Source organism: Erpetoichthys calabaricus, chromosome 4, assembly GCF_900747795.2.
Source record: "Erpetoichthys calabaricus chromosome 4, fErpCal1.3, whole genome shotgun sequence".
Lineage (NCBI taxonomy): Eukaryota > Metazoa > Chordata > Cladistia > Polypteriformes > Polypteridae > Erpetoichthys > Erpetoichthys calabaricus.
This window is the reverse complement of record NC_041397.2, coordinates 135343288-135363876: the sequence shown is the minus strand read 5'-3', so window position 1 is coordinate 135363876 and position 20589 is coordinate 135343288. Positions and strand designations below refer to the sequence as shown.

Sequence of the window (20589 nt, the reverse complement as noted above, 5' to 3'; positions counted from 1 at the left end):
TCATTATACAGAGTAATTTCTTTTGCACATAAGGAGATTTACAAATTCAAAAAGTGTAATTTGTTAGCTTCTTGGAAAACCATGCTTTAATTTAACTGGTCAGACAGAGAGAGCTTTTGATATTAATGGTATTTTTCCTAGCGTACACTTCAAAGTATTTTGTATTTGTGCATGTCTGAAAGACACTGAAATATTTCTTCTCAAGAGCTGGTAAGTACCAGGATGTATTAGGATATACTGGTAAATGGGGAAACTGCCAGGTAGCATCTTGCCTCAGACGTTTGTGTGGTCTGGCTGTCCAAAAAAAGATTGAGCACACCTAATTGTAAATTTGTAACAAGTATCTGAAAAAAAAACACACTTTGAATAATTTTATTTACAGTTTGTGAGAATTTAATATACTGCATCTGTATTTCTCAATGATTTAAATGACCATGTTACATTTAGCAGTTTTTTTTACGTATCGGTACAGGAAAACAAATTACTTGATTTTTTTGGCGCAATTTATATATTGTTGTCAGTTAATAAATGGTAACATAACATTGTTCACTACAACAAATAGTACCATATCAAGGAAGCATAATTCATAAAGATATATATTTGAATTTTCTTGCAGTCTGATTTTAATTTATATTAAAAATATATCGTTAACTAGAAGGTGTTTGTAGCCACAGTGGGATATACAAGTATATTCATTTCATAGCACTGTGTTAGCTGTTTTGATGAGTTTAAGCATTTGTTGAATGTCTGTGGTGCCTCTAATATTGGTGTCATTCAGCATATCAATTTCATTTGAATTTTGTTGTGTTTTTGGGTTTGTGATGGCTGCTGCTATTACAGCTTTCTGCTGAAGATAGCAATCAAGCATTTCCAGTATGTTATTCCATCGTGTTATGATATTGACTATCATTGTATGTGGCAGAAGACCCACTGATTTCTTTTTGGTGGTGAGCACAGCTATGGCTGTGGGGCTACAGTGGGTAAAAAAGAAGACCGGTCTTACTCTCACTCTCAACCAAGCACATGACTATGCGTGGCCCACTTCAGTAGCCAAATTCAGAGGATGTACTTTGTGAGCTTACCCGTGTCGATCAAACAGGGGAAGCTCTGCAGTCTACTTGTGACTTTACACTGTAAGAAGATAAATAAATAAATCAAGGTAAATAACATTCAGTCTGACTTTTATATAAGTAACATATACATGGTTTTCATATAAAGCATCACAAAACATAATCATAAACAGAACTTTGCACGATACCTTGTTGAGCTCTGTAAGCCGTGCTGTTTCGTTGAACGACAGGTGTGGGGCAGACTGACTGGCAAGATGATGCCCGACCTGTTGCTGCATCCAAACTGTGCCATCTTTCGCTTTTACGCCTGATGCAGCTGCATTGTTCTTATATGTGAGTGGATGTTTCTTGCATGGAGGACTTCTGTTCTCTTTCCCTGAGGTAGAACCCTCATCTGACTTCACCTCTGTTATAGCATGCCTTTATTTGAAAACAGAGGTTTCAGATCGAGGGGAGCAGGCTGTTTGTGCTAATCGACACATTTACAAAACAAAAGACACTGAATGGAGAAGTGTGAAGGGATTTAAGGTGGGCCGGGATTATGAGTTTTCTCGTAAGTTTCAGGAATTCTAGTGTTAAAAACATCCCAGTCTATCCTCCATAGACTTTGCCGCATCTGCTCAAAATTTGCCATACCAGAGCTAAACTTAACAGGTTTAGTCTTAGCATCCACACTCTTCCAAAACACTGAGATCTATATTGTATTATGGTCACTTGACCCTAGTCAGTCCCCTCAATTCTATCCTGATTATTACAAAATACTAAATCTAGACAGGCTTTACCTCACTTTGGTTCTTTAGCACACTGTATTAAAAAATTGTCACTGATTACTTATATAAACTCCTGCTGTTGTGCTCCGTAATTTTGCAAGGTTATCCCAGTTAATATTTGGGTAGTTAAAGTCCCCCATGACTATAATATCCCACTGTAAACATGTCTTTTTAATATTACTAAAAAGATGTGCATTGAAATTACTGTCTGTATTGGACAGGCTATAACACACTCCTAAAAAGACCTTTTTCCCTAATGCTTTCCAGATGAAGCCACATGCCCTTACTAAGATGGAGCTCAACGACCAGATTAAGATGCAATTCTGTTTCACATAAACAGCAATCCCACTTCCTTTTCTGTTCAGTCTATCCTTGTAACCCTCTATGTTATAGTCATCCCCATCTTTGTTATTTAGCCAGGTTTCTGTTATTGCTATAACATCACACTTATGATCATTTACATACAACTCCAACTCACTTACTTATTGACACTTCTAGCATTAAGGCAAGCTATTTTTAATGTGTTACTCATTTTACTTTTACATTTATATTACATTTAAATCCGTCAGATTTCACAGGATTACTGGTCATCTCTGAAATACCTTGGTTAAACATTTTGTTAATCACGACGTGTTGCAATTTAAAATTTTAATCTTTGGACAGCTCTAGTTGAAATACAACAGAAAGTTTGCAAACAGAAGGTCTACTCAGTTATCATGAGTAAAGAGGAAAACCATTTTTAGATAGTCAGTGTGTTTATATAGTATCAGTCTAGTAAAGTATAGTATCTGTAGCAATATAACAGTAAGTAGGCTTGATGCTATAGACGTTTTGGTGTCAGGCGATATGTCTCGTCAATGTCGTAACAGCCGTGATACATTCTGCTATATCTGTGGCGAATATACACTTGCGTATCAGAGACGTTGGATGACTGCTCTTGTGAAGAAAGCTTATCATCTGTATTTCGGCTGCAAAATTGTTGGTCAAGACCAGGAATGGCCGCCTCACATTTGCTGTGCGACATGTGCTGTCAATCTGAGAGCCTGGCTCAGAGGCACTTAAAAGAAGATGCCATTTACTGTTCCGATGATATGGCGAGAACAGAAAGACCATGTGCCAGACTGTTACTTCTGTTTGACTAATGTGTCTGGTTTTTCTGCCAAAAACAAGAAGTCAATTGAATATCCTAATCTGCCTTCAGCAATGAGACCCGTGACATATGACGACAGTCTTCCAATTCCGAAACCACCAGAGGATTGCACCTTAGATGAACCAGATGAAGAAACTGCAATGCAGGGTACTGATGATGACATTGACCCAGATTTTGAACTGTGCTCATCAGGCGATCCACATCTGATAACACAATCCGAATTGAACGATTTGTCAAGAGATTTGGGTCTGTCAAAAGCAAAAGCCGAGCTGCTGGGTTCAAGACTGCAGGAATGCTGTCACCAGGTATGAAAATTTCTGTGTTTTGAGGCCGACATCATGATATAACCAAATTTTTTGCACAAGTCGACAATCTCTGTTTCTGCAGTGACATTGAAGGAGTGTTCTCGGCCTTGGGTTGTAATCACAACCCAGAAGAGTGGCGACTCTTCATTCATTCGTCAATGTTAAGCCTGAAAGCTGTTCTGCTACACAGTGGCAACATTTATCCTTCAGTACCTGTTGGCTATGCAGCACACATGAAAGAAACGTATGAGAATATGGAATTGTTGTTGAAGCACGTCCAGTATAGCAGGTACAACTGGAATATCTGTGGAGATCTTAGTCGTTGCTCTGTTACTAGGACTGCAGCTCGGCTATTCAAAGTACTGTTGTTTCATCTGTGAATGGGACAGCCATGCCAAAGAGTCGCACTATTCTCAAAAAAACTGGCCACTCCATAAAAAGGTAGTTCTAGGACAGAGAAATGTGGCATATGAATCACTTGTTGACCCGGCAAAGATATTTTTGCCTCCTCTTCACATAAAACTGGGACTCGTGAAGAATTTCGTGAAAGCACTGAAAAAGGAAGGCAAAGGTTTTCGTTATTTAAGACAGATGTTCCCAAGAAGAACTGACACCAAGATCAAAGAGGGCATTTTTGTTGGCCCCCAGATCAGACATGTTATGAGTGACAAGTGGTTCGAAGATCTGTTAGTTGGGCTGGAAAACTTTGACTGGAAAGCCGTCAGAGACGTTGTTGACAATTTTCTGGCCAATTACAGAGCTCCAAACTACATTCAGCTGGTAGACAAACTTCTCAAAGCATACAAGACAGTGAAGGGCAACATGTCACTCAAGATTAATTTCCTCATTACAGAGCTCCAAACTACATTCAGCTGGTAGACAAACGTCTCAAAGCATGTAAGACAATGAAGTGCAACATGTCACTCAAGATTCATTTCCTCATTACAGAGCTCCAAACTATTCAGTTGTGTAGACAAACTTCTCAAAGCATACAAGATAATGAAGTGCAACATGTCACTCAAGATTCATTTCCTCCACTCACACTTGGACTTCTTCCCTGCAAATCTCAGTGTTGTCAGAGATGAACATGGTGAAAAATTTCACCAGGACATTGCTACGATGGAGAAACGATACCAGGGCAACTGGAATCCGTCAATGCTTACTGACTACTGTTGGACACTGCAATGTGATGCACCAGACATTGAATACAAAAGAAAATCAGGAGCAAAACACTTTTAATTCTGTTGAATTTAATAGCTTATGCGAAACATAAACATATAAATGTCTATTTCTCAGAGTTCCTACGTGATGCAGTAAAACCAAAACTATATTTGTGCATACCCAGTAGGTACCTGTCACAATCAGCGAAAATTTTTCAGGAAGCAAGACATTTCAAAAAAAATCGCAGTGCAGTGTTACAAGTTAATATTTCTGGACTCCATAAACCCCATAGTGGTTTGAAATGAGCAAGCTCGGTGATAAACGCCATTTTCTTCTTTCTGGGGCATCCTAAATTAGAATATTGCAAATGCTTAAACCTGCCCAAGTTTTTGAGGTGTAACTTTCATCCCTTCATCCTCATTGAGACAGTTTATTTTCACAACATGAGAGTTATATATCTTGGTTTTATTGATGTATAACTCAATGCTGTCAACATACCAATGATTAAATTCTGTTCCCAAATTACATCTCTTACTGGTAATTATAAAAATGACCACTGAAGCCTGAGGTACACCAAATGTAAGCTTAGGCAAGAATATTGGTGTATTGTACTTGGGTTTGCACATATTTAATGAGCTAGCAGTAAACCACTTACTGTTCAATTTAGTGCCTTATTGTGTTAGTTTCCTGCACTTCACTACATCCTTAAGCTCTAAGTCAAAGAGAAGCATTTTCTGAGCTATTTATATTATATTAGACAGAGCCTAAAGAGGAGGTCTGTTTCCAAGTATATCATATCTTCTTGGACCTCTGAACATGCATGGATGACCTTAAAGTGTATTTATTAATTATGTCAAATGTTTCTGCTTTTCAGTCATCACAAGTTCATCATTGTTTCATACTGAATCTCACATACACAAAGCAACTCTACTTCTAGTGTGTGGCTGAAAACAAATCTACAAAAACCAAACATGCTCTACAACTGAATGAAGACAGTTGTAATATAATGTATGTTATAAGCATTATTGGATCTACATGGTGGCAGAGGTGGTTTAGCATGGTTGTATGCATTTCTGTAATGTTCTCCCGAACCTACTTGCATGCTCCTCTTTATGGGAACATGCCCATAAGTACTGATAATTGGAAAATAACTTTGTTAAAGGTTGCTGCTCTTTATTTATCACTTTCGTTTCAATTTTAGAGAGAGTGTTTCAACAGTCTAGCTTTCATAATGCGAGTCCTGTGTGTGCATTAAGTGACGTATTTGATAAAAGCTTGCACAGCTGAAAAATTGTTTCTATCCTTCCTGTGAATTGATTTAGATAAAGAAATGCTTTTGTTTGAAAGGAATTTGAAATGATCTTTCTGTGCAGCTCAACCTTTAAAAATAACATGGTATTAGGCAGTTTTCTGAATTATTCAAATCTGGTGCTTTGCCAGGTATTAGAAATACTAACTTATTCTACATTTCTTGAAGTAAATTTTTCTTTTGATGTCCACAGGAAATTGACGGCAAAGCACTGATGCTGCTTAGAAGTGACATGATAATGAAGTACATGGGACTGAAGCTGGGCCCAGCCCTCAAACTCTGTTATCACATTGAAAGACTAAAGCAAGGCAAGTACTAAGCACAAGGAGTACTCTTGCCCAGTCATGATGAGCCTGCACCATTATTTTCTTTGTACTAAATGAGAGGATCTCCAGAAGTCCGGGAGGATTATTCCATTTTAATTAACAGAAAAAAAGACTTTTTGGTACTGAGTGCTTTGCACTTTCTTGTATTGCATAGTCTTTGTAGGCTGCGTTTTATAGTAGACCACAGTACCTCTCTTTGAAGGAATGTTATTTTTACTACTCAAAAAGATGTATTTCCATATAAACAATACCAACTCAGCTGAATTCCAAAGGATTTACTTATTTTGTTTACGGTGCATAAACAACATTAATACTTTATAAGAAGTTTCAGGCTAATACAGTAATTTCGATTTTCACCTTGTTGGTGGAATGAAACAGTTCATCCATTAACAAGTTTATACAATATTATTAACTAAAATGAATTGTTTTTAACATACTTTTTGACATTAGCTGGAGTTCTTTTTTATGTCAAATCATACAATGTAAAATAACCTAAAAACTCTTTTATTGTTAATTGTTTTTATACATCTGTTGTCTACAAAAAAAAGATATATAATTGAAAGAATGTTTTTGTTGTAATATAATTGTATGTTTTAATCTGAAATTTTCAGCAGCATGCTGAAATGAAATAAAGATTTATGCTTAGACATCATGTGCAAAGTAATACAAAGCAGGTTGGCATGATGATCACGTATTTTCTAAAACAAACAAAGAACATCTGGCTGTTTATAGCAAGTTATCATAACTCCATTTCACTATGGTGATTTAAAAAAAAAAGTTTCAGAGCCTCGCTAGTAAAAGAAGGAGCAGAAATTGAAGCTCAGCTCTCAATGCACTTTTATTTCTTTTCCAGCATCTAAGTCTCTTTGTAAATGTGAATTATTTTACAAATTAAATTGTTCTACTTATTTATCTAGGCATGAATAGATTTTGTTGACAAATTATTAGCTATGCCATGAAAACACCACCAAATATAAAACGATAAATAAATAAAATTGCCATATTGAGAGTTGAGCACTAAGAAAGAGCGCTCTTTTTCTGGCTTGGCAAATAAAGCCCACTGCCGTGAAGTGGAGTTGCACAGGTTTATAACCTTTTTCAACTTAATTTCTTACTTGATGGTTCCTAAACACCTTAAATTGGGTCATTTCACACTTCTTACCTGACACTTTGTTGCTGGTAAATATGCTGTTATCATGCTGACCTGTCTTTTCTACCTGGGGATTAGGCATTTTTATCTTGCCACATTTTTAACTTGTATAGTAGCGTGATAATCATTTGGCTTTTATACAGTTTACATTTCAGTACCATTAAATAGTCATAGTTTTGGTGTTTTGTTTTTAATGTTTTTTTGGGTTTGTCCTTTGGTTTAACATTATGCTTCAGGGACAAGAATGTACATTTTGTAGAAAATAAATATTTTAAGCTAAATGTATAAAATATATTAAATATTGTTCCATGTTACTGGAGCACAGCTTTAGAAAGAGCTGTAGTGTTTATTACTCCTTTTTATACTAAATAAGACATCAGAATGCATTCATTTTAAAGGAGAATACTATTCCTTAAAACTACTTGACTGAAAATTGCCTTGTTTAATGTTATTGTTACTATTTCTCAGGTTTCAGCACACTTCGCTTAAAATGTCAAGCCTTTTCTTCCTAATGCCTATGCTTTTTTTACGCTGTTGTGCTTGCTGTGAGACTTTCTGATTTCAGCAACTTTTGTTTGCTTTCCAATCCCCTTATATGGTCCTTTTGTTTATTGTGCCATACAAAGAATTGCATATCATCATGTTTTATATGCAGTAATCACATGAACTGGTCCTATAAGAATTGCTCTATATTAAGTCTAGTAAGCATCCACTGTTATCTATGATTTGTTCAGACAGGTAATGTATAGTGTCTTTTTAGATCTTGTATTTTTATAAGGATATTTGAATAGTGAGAAGGTGTAGAAGTTCCTTTTTTTGATTATGGGAGAGTTCTGTTGAAGTATTCATAATAATAAAATGTGACACTGCTTTTTCTATGTTAAAAAGGGACCACTGCAATTGTTACTGTAAATAGAATTATACAGTAAATGGATACTCTGCTCAGGAAATGTGGACTGTGAGTCATCATTATGTATGAATGTTGATACGGGGTAAAGAGCAACAAAGATAATGCATTGGTTAGGTATGGTTTTTGTGTTTATGAAAAAAATAAACAAGTTATAGAATGTCAGTATACTAAATAGAGGGCAAAAATCCAAATTTGGAAAGAGCATTCAGTTATGCCTCTTAGTAACAATTATCTTTATTTGGTGAGAATTGTATATTGTAGGCTTTGTCAAGCTTTGTAATTGCCTTGACTTTGATAGGATTGTTGAGCAGATGCTATTGAAATAAGGGAGTTGGGCCTTGTGATGACTCTCCCCAAATAGAACAAAAGCAAAAAAGAAACAATTGTGTCATTATCACATAGAAAGCAAACAAGAGAAATAAACACAGAGGACATACTCAACCCTTATTTTAGCCTAAATTTACCCTTGGCACTGAGGCAGTGTTACACTGCCTGGTAAACCTCAGCATCACTTGGTTCCTCCTTTGGTTATCAGAAGACCTTACAGGTTCTGCACTCACCACACCCCTATGCAGCCTTTCTGTATTCATAGAGACTACATCCTTTTAGAATGTTTTCAGGAATGCCTGCTTTAAATGGTCAAAAAGGTCCTATCCCTTCCATTTGTGCTACCAGGTAATCGGCTAAAGTCTAGATTATCCAAAGGGCAACACTCTCATTTTCCCCCCTACAGATAAAAGCTTCTAGCTATTAGCCTGAACTGCGGTTTCCTTCTATCAACCCCTTCTGGCCTCACTCTTCCTCTTTGTTGTTGGTTTTCCTCACATCTAGTGGGTCTCCTGGTCTCTTCCAGGGTCACAATTCTTTGTTTCATATACACTAGTTTCCCCCAGCCATTGTCCTTGCAAGTGCAGGACGCCCATCTTCTCACATTGACAGTTTACAGCATCACTGCCAGCATGAGGTTTCTGACAACAGCCAAGCAGTGCCTATTTTAGGCTTTATTGTAGGCACGGAGCTGGACAGTTTGACATCTGTGGCAGAGCGACGGGCGCTGAGCAGGCTCCTGTCAATTATGGAGAATCCACTGCATCCACTGAACAGTATCATCTCCAGACAGAGGAGCAGCTTCAGCGACAGACTGCTGTCACCACCCTGCTCCACTGACAGACTGAGGAGATCGTTCCTCCCTCACACTATGTGACTCTTCAGTTCCACTCGGGGGGATAAACGTTAACATTATACAAAGTTATTGTCTGTTATATCTGCATTTTTATCACTCTTTAAGTTAATATTGTTTTTTATCAATGTGGTGCTGCTAGAGTATGTGAATTTCCCCTTGGGGATTAATAAAGTATCTTCTTTCTTTCTTTCTTTCTTTCTTTCTTTCTTTCTTTCTTTCTTTCTTTCTTTCTTTCTTTCTTTCTTTCTTTCTTTCTTTCTTTGCGCTTGAAAGGAAACACCAAACATTTTTGCCAGTAAGCACCAATTCATAATTCTTCTGTGTTTTACTTGCAACAACAGTAAAGAATTCCACATCTTACTCTTTCCTTTTGTTTGCTGTGTATACCTTCCAAAATGTGTGATTCCAGTTTGTTCCAGTCTCTACATGCAGTAAATGTAAAATGCCCATTTTTGTTATTTTGAGCTTATCTAAGAAATGTTTAAAAAATGGTAAAATTGATCAGTTTTCTTTCTTCATTTGCTGAACCTGACAGAAACTAATCCTGTACAGGGTGTCGGACCATTGACAACCCCACTCACTCTCATGAACCTACATTGGAGACGACAGTCTGCTTAACTTGCATGGTGTGTCCAGAAGTGGATTGGTTCTTTTTAAGAATCCATCCATCCATCCATTTTCTAACCTGCTGAATCCGAACACAGGGTCATGGGAGTCTGCTGGAGCCAATCCCAGCCAACACAGGGCACAAGGCAGGAACAATCCCAGGCAGGGTGCCAACTCACCGAAGGACACACACCCACACACCAAGCACACACTAGGGCCAATTTAGAATCGCCAATCCACCTAGCCTGCATGTCTTTGGACTGTGGGAGGAAACCGGAGCGCCCGGAGGAAACCCACACAGACATGGGGAGAACATGCAAACTCCACGCAGGGAGGAACCGGGAAACGAACCCAGGTTCTTTTTAAGAATATTTATTCAAAATCAAATGTAATCCCATGCTACAAAGGCAGTAGAAGTCGCATGGTGGCAAAGTGCTCTTAAATGTCGCTCGCAAGTCAGTACACATTGAGAATGTGTGTTTTAAAATCTGAAACTAGACACACTCACTCAGGTTTTACAACTGTAGTGACATTGCTCACTATATTTACTACTCTTTACATTAAGCAGGGTACAAAGCAAGACATCTCTAAATACTATAAATGCCAGGACATCATGGGGCGGCAGGGGGTACTCATGCTTTCCAGTCGCATTTTATAACCTACAGTACTGTGCAAAAGTTTTGGACAGGTGTGAAAAAATGGTGTAAACAAAGAAATGCTTTCAAAAATGGAAGTGTTAATCATTTATTTTCATCAATCAACAAAATGCAGTGAATGGACAAAAGAGAAATCTAAATCAAATCAATATTTGGTGTGACCACCCTTTGCCTTCAAAACAGCATCAATTCTTCTAGGTACACTTGCACGCAGTTTTTGAAGGAACTCGGCTGCTAGGCTGTTCCAAACATCTTGGAGAACTAACCACAGATCTTCTGTGGATGTAGGCTTCCTCACAACCTTCTGTCTCTTCATGTAATCCCAGACACACTCGATGATGTTGAGATCAGGGGGCCATACCATCACTTCCAGGACTTCTTGTTCTTCTTTACGCTGAAGATAGTTCTTAATGACTTTGGCTGTATGTTTGGGGTCATTGTCCTGCTGCAGAATAAATTTGGGGCCAATCATACGCCTCCCTGATGGTATTGCATGATGGATAAGTATCTGCCTGTATTTCTCAGCATTGAGAACACCATTAATCCTGACCAAATCTCCAACTCCATTTGCAGAAATGCAGCCCCAAATGTTCAAGGAACCTCCACCATGCTTCACTGTTGCCTGCAGACACTCATTATTGTACCGCTCTCCAGCCAAACAAACTGCCTTCTGCTACAGCCAAATATTTCAAATTTTGACTCATCAGTCCAGAGCACCTGCTGCCATTTTTCTGCACCCCAGTTCCTATGTTTTCATGCATACTTGAGTCGCTTGGCCTTGTTTCCACGTCGGAGGTATGGCTTTTTGGCTGCAACTCTTCCACGAAGACCACTTCTGGCCAGACTTCTCCGGACCGTAGATGGGTGTACCTGGGTCCCACTGGTTTCTGCCAGTTCTGAGCTGATGGCACTGCTGGACATCTTCCGATTTCGAAGGGTAATAAGCTTGATGTGTCTTTCATCTGCTGCACTAAGTTTCCTTGGCCGACCACTGCGTCTACGATACTCAACGTTGCCCGTTTCTTTGTGCTTCTTCAAAAGAGCTTGAACAGCACATCTTGAAATCCCAGTCTGCTTTGAAATCTTTGTCTGGGAGAGACCTTGCTGATGTAGTATAACTACCTTGTGTCTTGTTGCTGTGCTCAATCTTGCCATGACATAAAACTGTCTTCCACAACCTCACCTTGGTAGCAGAGTTTGGCTGTTCCTCACCCAGTTTTAAGCCTCCTACATAGCTGTTTCTGTTTCAGTTAATGACTGTTTCAACCTACGTGTGACATTGATGATCATCAGTACCTGTTTGGTATAATTGGTTGATCATACACCTGACTATAATCCTACAAAATCCCTGACTTTGTGCAAGTGTACCTATAAGAACTGATGCTGGTTTGAAGGCAAAAGGTAGTAACACCAAATATTGATTTGATTTAGATTTTTCTTTTGTTCGCTCACTTTGCATTTTGTAAATTGATAACAATAAACAATCATTATTTAGATTTCTGAAAGCATTCTTTGTTTATAGAATTTTTTCACACCTGCCTAAAATTTTTGCACAGTACTGTATGTCTTGCTAAGCTTTATTTATTTTTAGCACATTTTCATTTATTGTAAGGTTTAAAAGGTTATAGCCATTCTCAAACCAGCTCAGTCCAATTCAGGGTTATGAGACTTGTCCTTGTCCTGGAAGTATTAGACCCAAGATAGGTGCCACTTCTAGACAAGTGTTTCTGTTCATCACCCACTTATGCACACTTCCACAGGGCCATTATGGTAGAGTGAATCCGTATAACATGAATATCTTTGAAATGTGTGGTTGCCCATATGGAAATAGGAAGCATGTGCAAACAGGGCGTGAGATGTGAATCTACTGCACAAGTGTGCCATGTGTAAAAATAAATTTGCGAAATTCAATATGATTTATACATAAATGGTGCAATGTAAATGCCAACTTCATTTATGTAAGCATGTACAGTTTACATAAGATAATGAATATAGTACATACTGTATTTCTGTCTGCTTATTTTCTAACTTGGGTATCCAATTTAGGGTTGTTGAAAGCTGGTGCCCATCTTGGCCAACAGAGGAAAGGCTCTCAATCCATTGCAGGCTACAGTGACATTGGACCACTAAACATTTACTAATTAACATACAAAAAAGAAAGTGTGTGAACTCTTTGGAATTATGTTTTTTCTGCATTGATTGGTCATAAAATGTGATTTGATCTTCATCCAAGTCACATGTAAAGGGCAAACCCAATATATTTATACCAATAACACAAAATTAGAATCCTATTCATGTCTTTATTGAACACACCCATCAAACATTGAGCGTGCTGTAGAAAAGGCAAGTGAACTCTTGGACTTGATAACTGGAGAAAACCTCCTTTGGCAGCAGTAACCTCAAACAAGCACTTCCTGTAGCTACAGATCAGACCTGCACAATGTTCAGGAGGAAGTTTGGATCATGCTACCTTACAGAATGAGGTGTTACTGGACTGTTTCAAAAAACACATTTTCTTTATTTTACTTCCATTTTTATGGTTGTTATCCTGCTGCATCACCAAACTTCTTCTGTGCTTCAGCTACCCTGACATGATCCTGAAGAATACCTTAGTAACTGGGAATTAATTTGCTCCTTGATGACAGAAAGCTGTTGAGGCCCCAAGGCAGTAAAGCTGCCCAAATTTATAATGCTCCCTTTACTATTGGGATGGTATTCTTACTGGTATGCTGTGCCCTTTTTACACAATAGGTACTGCAGGTTATCCCCCTGAACAATTCAACCCTAGTTTCATCAGTCTGCAGAACATTTTCCCAATAGTGTTGTGTAGTGTCAAGGTGATCTTTTGTAAACTTCAGGTATGTAACAATATTATTGGTGGCTTCCTTCTTGGTGCGTCCTGCCATGGCCACTATGGCCTGCTCAGTGTTTTGTGTATGGCAGAGTCATGAGATTCTTTACATTCTTCAAGCCTTAACAATTACTTTAAGGTTCTCTTATACCTCATTGAGCATTCTGTGCTGTGCCTTTGAGTCATCTTGGCTGGGCACCCACTTCTAGGGAGAGTAGCCACAATACTAAATCGCCTCCCTTTATATACATTTTGTCTAACTGTAGATTGGTGAATGTCTGAACTCTTTGAAATTACTTTGATCTGCACGAAGCTGGAAAGGGTTACAAACATTTTTGATTGCAGATCTTCTAAGATCTATTTTTATTGTTTAAAAAGCTTCACATCAGCAGATGCTTTCTATGAATAGCAACCTCAAAATTAGTCCTTTTTTTTTCTATAGGTGAAAGCAGCTCTAAACCGGCATCATGAAGCTGGCATGACTGATTGGACATCAGGTTTGGTATCTCCTGACTCCGGCTTTTGTTGAAGTCATTAGCCATTGGGTTCACACACTGTGAATGTTTCAATAATGTATTCAATATATACAAGAACAATACAATGATTTAAGCATTGCTAGTTAAAAATGATTGTGTTTGTACATTATTTTACCTTAGATGAAGATCAGACCATATTTTAAAATTTATGAACTAGTGTGGGTCATTCCAACAGGTTCACACACTTTTTCTTGCTACTTTGGCAAGTGAATGCTAAATAAGAGTACAGCTGACAAGGAGAGCATGGCTAAACTCTACACAGGCAGTTGCCAAGATGAGGCAGCGATGATAACTACTGTTCTCCAGTGCCAGCCATGGATATATGGACGGATAAAGCAATTTGTGTATGGTAGACTTATGAGCTAATATGGATTTTAAAATCTAATCAACAGGCATTCAGTGATGATCTTCACGTTTCCTTCGATTGATACACATTTATATTCAGAGCTGAGCTGGACAGGGCTGTAGAAGGTCATCAGCCTAGCAGAAGGGCCAGTGTCTGCTGCTTTGTGTGAGAAGGAACCGGAGGATCACTGCAAAAGCTCAACAAAACGACTTCCAGCTGACTACTGGCATGCATGTTTCTGACCAAACTGGTACGAGGGCCCGACGTTCTCTAGAGCAGGGGTCCCCAACCCCCGGTCCGCAGCCGTCTGACAGCCGGGCCGCGAGAGAACTGCCGGCAACGGCGACTCACTCAGACTTTTCAGAACGCTTGGCAGGCGGGGCTTTGCAGCGGTGCAGAGAGAGGAGAGAGACCGAGGTGAGAGAGTATTACAACAAAGTATTTTTATGGTCCTGAAAGTTTCCCCATATGACATGAGTCTATAGAAATCACGTTACTACGAAGTACATTCAACAGATGCTTTCATTACAACGAAGTGAGCTTGAAATGCTTGAACGAATCATCCACAGAGCAGTTAGATCTGTGGTCGCAGCTCAGTTGTGCACGTTTGCACAACGACCCCCAAACAGAAACATTGTAAAAAAAAATCACTTTCTTCGAACTTTCCTCATACTGTTTTTTTTTTTTGCTGTTTTTGTCATCTGTGGTTTTCAGTGATACCTTTTGCTTATTGCTTGTCAACATTTGAAAAACATCCATTGGAATTTAACTCATTGTCACCCTCCTATAGAAACGGCAGACACGAAAAGAAGATTGCAGTGTTAATGTTTGTGATGTGCAATCTGTTGGAATGGCAAATGTAAAGCATATGTCTTTGTTATATGCAAAAAAAGAAGAAAAATCTCAGATTGCAAATGTATGCGAACTGCTTAATAACTTTAATAATAACAGAAATGTTATGTAAATTGTGTATAAATCTGCCCCCCCCCGACCGGTCCGTGGAAAAATTTGCATCTAATCAACTGGTCCTTGCTGTCAAAAAGGTTGGGGACCACTGCTCTAGAGGGACCTGTGCACAAATCCTATCACTGTGCAGCTTTATTGGCATATGCCAGAGAATACCACAATTGGCCGCTTCTCTATTGGTGCACCCTTCTCTTCACAGATGAGAGCAGGTTCACACTGAGCACATGTGACAGATGTGAAAGAGTCCGGAGACGCTGTGGTGAACATCATGCAGTGTGACAGGTTTGGTAATGAGTCAGTGATGCTCTAGGGGGCCATATCCTTGGAGGGTCACACAGACCTCCACATGCTAGGCAACGGTGCCCTGGCTGCTGTTAGGTATCAGAATTAAATCCTCAGAGCCATTGTCAGACCTTAGCCTGGTGCAGTGGGTCCTGGGTTCCTCCTGGTACAGAACAATGCCTGGCCTCATGTGGGCAGAGTGTGGAGGCAGTTTCTGGATAACAAAGGCATTGATGTCATTGACTGGCCCACAGGTCCTCCAGTTCTCCTCGTGTAAAGGCCAGTCTCCTGGTATCTCCTCCATGCTCTTGAGACCTTCTGATGGCACATATGGATGTGCCATCCTGGAGGAAGTGGACTACCTGTTCAAACAAAATCAGCAGCAGGTTCCACCTCATGCTACTATTAGTGACAAGGATACTAGCATAATGCAAAATTAGAGAAGAATCAGTCAGTAAGGATAAGGACAGAGCAATTGTCTGGGTAACCACCTACAAAACCATTCCCTTCATGAGGGTTGTCTTGCTGTAGTCACTTTCATTTGCACCAAAGCAGGTGAAGTTGATTCACAATTCTTCTTCACAATCAATTATGCTTCCTAATTGAACAGATTAAGATCTCTGAAGCTTCATTTACTTGGTGTTAGACTGCAATGATTAAGTTATCCCTTCATTTTTTTTTTTTGAGCAGTGTATATGGACAGGCTTCCCAAATGGGATGAGGGATCCTGGCCTGGCCAGAAGGTTTGTATATTGGATGGAGACTTGGCATGAATAGACATCCCAACTGGGATGGTTGTCCACCCTTTGCCGGGTGGGACAGTGAGGACAGGAAGAGATTGCCTATCAGGGCTACCTACTCCCAACAAGGTGCTACAGAGCAGCACCCCTTTACTGGAGTGTCCATGTGCACACCTGTGGGGCAACCTGGGATTTGTAGTCCCATTTGCAGTCCTGCTGAGTGCCACCAGAGGGAGCTGTGGAAAGTAGGAATCCCTACTTTGAGACACTTCCACATGACCCCGAAGTGTTTTTGCTGTGTAAAGTTGTGGCTCTGGAAGTACTCCCTGGTCCAGCAAAAAAAGGACCACCTCACCTCAATCTGGGAGTCAGAAGAAGAGTCAGGCAAAGCTCACCTGGGTGGAATGTAGGTGAAAGACAAAGAAAATGAGAAAGGTATTAAAGAAGGAGAACTGTCGGATGAGAAAACATACAAAGGTATTTTGATTAATAAAAAATACTTTATTTGAACCTAGGACTGTTATCGAAGTAGTTGTGTCTGGGTTCTTGGGGTGGCATGCTCCTAATGAGACAACGACGACGGATGATGCCCTGGAGGATCTCCTCCCAGATCTAGACCAGGGCATCACTGAGCTTCTGGTCAGTGTGAGGTGCAATCTGGCATCGTCGGATGGACCGAAACATAATGTCCGAGAGGTGTTCTATTGAATTTAGGTCAGGTGAGGGTACGGGCCAGTCAATGGTATCAATTCCTTCATCCTCCAGGAACTGCCTGCATACTCTCACCACATGAGGCCAGTCATTGTCGTTCTCCAGGAGGAACCCAGGACCCACTGAACCAGCATAGGGTCTGACAATGGGTCCAAGGACTTCATCCCAATACCTAATGGCAGTCAAGGTGCCATTGTCTAGCCTGTAGAGGTCTGTGTGTCCCTCCATGGATATTGCCTCCCTAGACCATCACTGACCCACTACCAAACTGGTCATGTTGAATGATGTACAGGCAGCATAACATTCTCCACGGCTTCTCCAGACCCTTTCACGTCTGTTACATGTGCTTAGGGTGAACCTGCTCTCATCTGTGGAAAGCAAAGGGCACCAGTGGTGGACCTGTCAATTCTGGTATTCCATGGCAAATGCCAATCGAGTTCCACAGTGCCGGGCAGTGAGCACATGGCCCACTAGTGGACGTCGGGCCTTCAGGCCACCCTCATGATGTTTGTTTCTGATTGTTTGGTCAGAGACATTCACACCAGTGGCCTGCTGGAGGTTATTTTGTAGGGCTCTGGCAGTGCTCATCCTGTTCCTCCTTGCCCAAAGGAGCAGATACCGGTCCTGCTGATGGGTTAAGGACCTTCTATAGCCCTGTCCAGCTCTCCTAGAGTAACTGCTTGTCTCCTGGAATCTCCTCCATGCCCTTGAGAATGTGCTGGGAGACACAGTAAACCTTCTGGCAATGGCATGAATTGATGTGCCATCCTGGAGAAGTTGGACTACCTGTGCAACCTCTGTAGGGTCCAGGTATCACCTCATGCTACCAGTAGTGACACTGACCATAGCCAAATGCAAAACTAGTGCAAAAACAGTCAGAAAAGAAGAGGAGGGAAAAACATCAGTGGCCTTCATCTTTTAAACCATTCCTGTTTTGGGGGTTGTCTCATTGTTGCCCCTCTAGTGCACCTGTTGTTAATCAGTTTCAGCTGCTTTGGTGTTAATGAAATTAACAACTCCCTCTGCTACTTAATTAACTGACCAGATCAATATCTCAGAAGTTTCACTGACTTGATGATATACTCTGATTAAAAAGTGTTCCTTTCATTTTTTTCAGCAGTGTATATACAGTGTATATGTGTGTATATATATATATATATATATATATATATATATATATATATATATATATATATATATATTGTATATAATTTTGTCAAATAATTAACCTGGTAGTTAGCATTAGGACACAAGTTAAAAAGCACTCTTGTCTGTCATAGCAACAAAGACCCAAGTATAATCAGCATGGTAAAATAGAACAATATACACACCATGATATTTCTTGACAACTGGATCCTTCATTTGCCCTTCGACTACCATGTTAAAGCTGAACTGCTTTTTATTTCTGTATTGCAGCTTCCATTTGTAATCATTGCATTGTGAGGTGATAGATGAAATAAGCCTACATTTAAAAATAACCACATGATTAAACAAAACTTACGAAGATCCATAAAGAACTGAATACTCTTCTAAAATATAAAAAGCAGTCATAAATTGGCCATCGCAGAGTTTTCAGAACCTGCTTCCCCATGCATCAGTGGCATTTGCCTAAAATGGACATATTATTTTGTCCATTGAACTGGGAGAATTGCTGTATTCATATCTTTAATATATATAATATACATAGACATTAGCTCTACTTCAAGACGGCACTCTTAAAAATGATGGTTCTTTAATGGTACTTTATGGTTCTTTACTGCGTTGTGTTGGTTCTTTGGTGAACCTTTGCTTGAGAAGGCACCATTTCATTTTGGGACGGGTTCCTTGCATATGAAGTTGGTTCTTCCTGCTTTGAAAAACTTTGTAATATGTAGAAAAAAATTAAATCTTTAATGTATGGTAGGCTACCTAGCAGGACACTAATGGATTAAGAAAACCTGGACTTAGCGTGTGCTATTGTATGCAGTGAGAATCCTTTTAAAGTCATAAGCTATTGACATTTCACAAATCTGTTGCCATCGATTCATGGTTATTTATTGTATGTAGCCTGTTGCGGATCTAAATAAATAAAATTTCTTTTTGGAACCTTCATGTGGATGGGTTTTTCGGAATCAAAAATGGTTCCCCTATGGCATCTCTCTGAAGAACTGCATTGTCGCCTTTACTTTTAAGAGTGTTGATCATACATGATATAGAATAGTGTTTTGGTTTGGTCAACACCCTGCACAACTTGCACAACCTCCATGCAGTTCTATAATTGAAAAATTGATTTCACAAAATGGAAGGATACCTAGTTGGATTATCTGTTTCCAGTGTACAGTCTTGTGAAGATGGTGGGTGGGGTTGGGCATCCTGATTGGCATGAAAGCCAAGTAACTGTATTACTTTAAATGCTGATCTCAAGAGTGAGTGTTACTATGAGAATGGTAATACATATTGTGTTTCATGTTATCTCTATTGTGTGATTATTATTAGATTCGATGGGCAAATTGTGTTGGGAACTTGCGCTTCACTTCTCTTGCTTCTTGACTGTTTGCACAAGTGCTGTAGATGTGCATTTAGGGCACTAGAAGATCAATCAATCAATTATTAAAACAACAACAACAACAAGCAGCACCATTTTCAGAGTACGCCATCACAAGGTGGCTTAATAACAGAGTTATAAGTCAATGGATTTTCTAAAATGGAAAACCATTTTATTACACGTAATCAAACAGTGTGTACCATCCATTTAAAGGTGTAACAGATATTTGATATATCTGACAATTTCAAATACATTTTGTTTTCAATGTTAATTTTTGTTGATCTATTGTTATATTACTGTATTGAGCAATTCTGTAGTCGAAACATTGTTAGTCATCAACTCGAAACAAAACACAGCAGACATGCCATGTTCACGTGCTGTGAAAAAGACTGAAAATACAAGTTTTTATGCGGCCCTCGTACGAAGTCAGAGCTCCAAGTCTGACAATTCTATTGGAGTGTGGCAAAACACTAACCATTCACCCCAGTCTAGAAAGCGACAAAAATGTAACCTGGGAGCCAGATATGACACTTTTCTGACTGAATTGCATTTAGTGTGACTCGATACACTTAATTTACTTTGTATTGTCACAAAAAAAATAAAGCTCATCTTATTTGCTCTTTTTCCAGATTAAGTAACAAATCAACATCAATTTCTTGTTTCTCCCAAAAATGCGAGTGGAAATTCACGTAAAGTTAAAAGTCACTTGCTGCTTAAAACACAGAACAAAGCATCGTTACATATTTTATAGAAAATGGTGCCGCTCATACAAAAGGTTATTAACAGAGCCGTGGAGTCGTGGTTCAAGTCACAAAAATGATCTGACTACAATTTCAACTGTAACATACACCAAAAAATACACCAACATCCATCCATTATCCAACCTGCTGAATCCGAACACAGGGTCACGGGGGTCTGCTGGAGCCAATCCCAACCAACACAGGGCACAAGGCAGGAACCCATCCTGGGCAGGGTGCCAACCCACCGCAATACACCAACATGTCAAGTGCAAATGCAATATGATTTAAAATGATCTC

At 39.4% G+C, this 20589-nt stretch overlaps 1 protein-coding gene across 6 annotated transcripts in view; it reads left to right on the top strand.

Annotated features, from left to right (window-relative positions):
* Positions 1-8191, top strand: part of scml2 (Scm polycomb group protein like 2) — a 245881-nt gene extending 237690 nt beyond the window's left edge. For all 6 annotated transcript variants that reach the window (XM_051927107.1, XM_051927106.1, XM_028799818.2 and 3 more), the window contains one exon: positions 5959-8191. In XM_051927107.1, the coding sequence (XP_051783067.1) occupies positions 5959-6084 (126 nt within the window). In that variant the 3' untranslated portion in view covers positions 6085-8191. The remainder of the gene's footprint in view (positions 1-5958) is intronic.
* The last annotated feature ends 12398 nt before the right edge of the window (positions 8192-20589 follow it).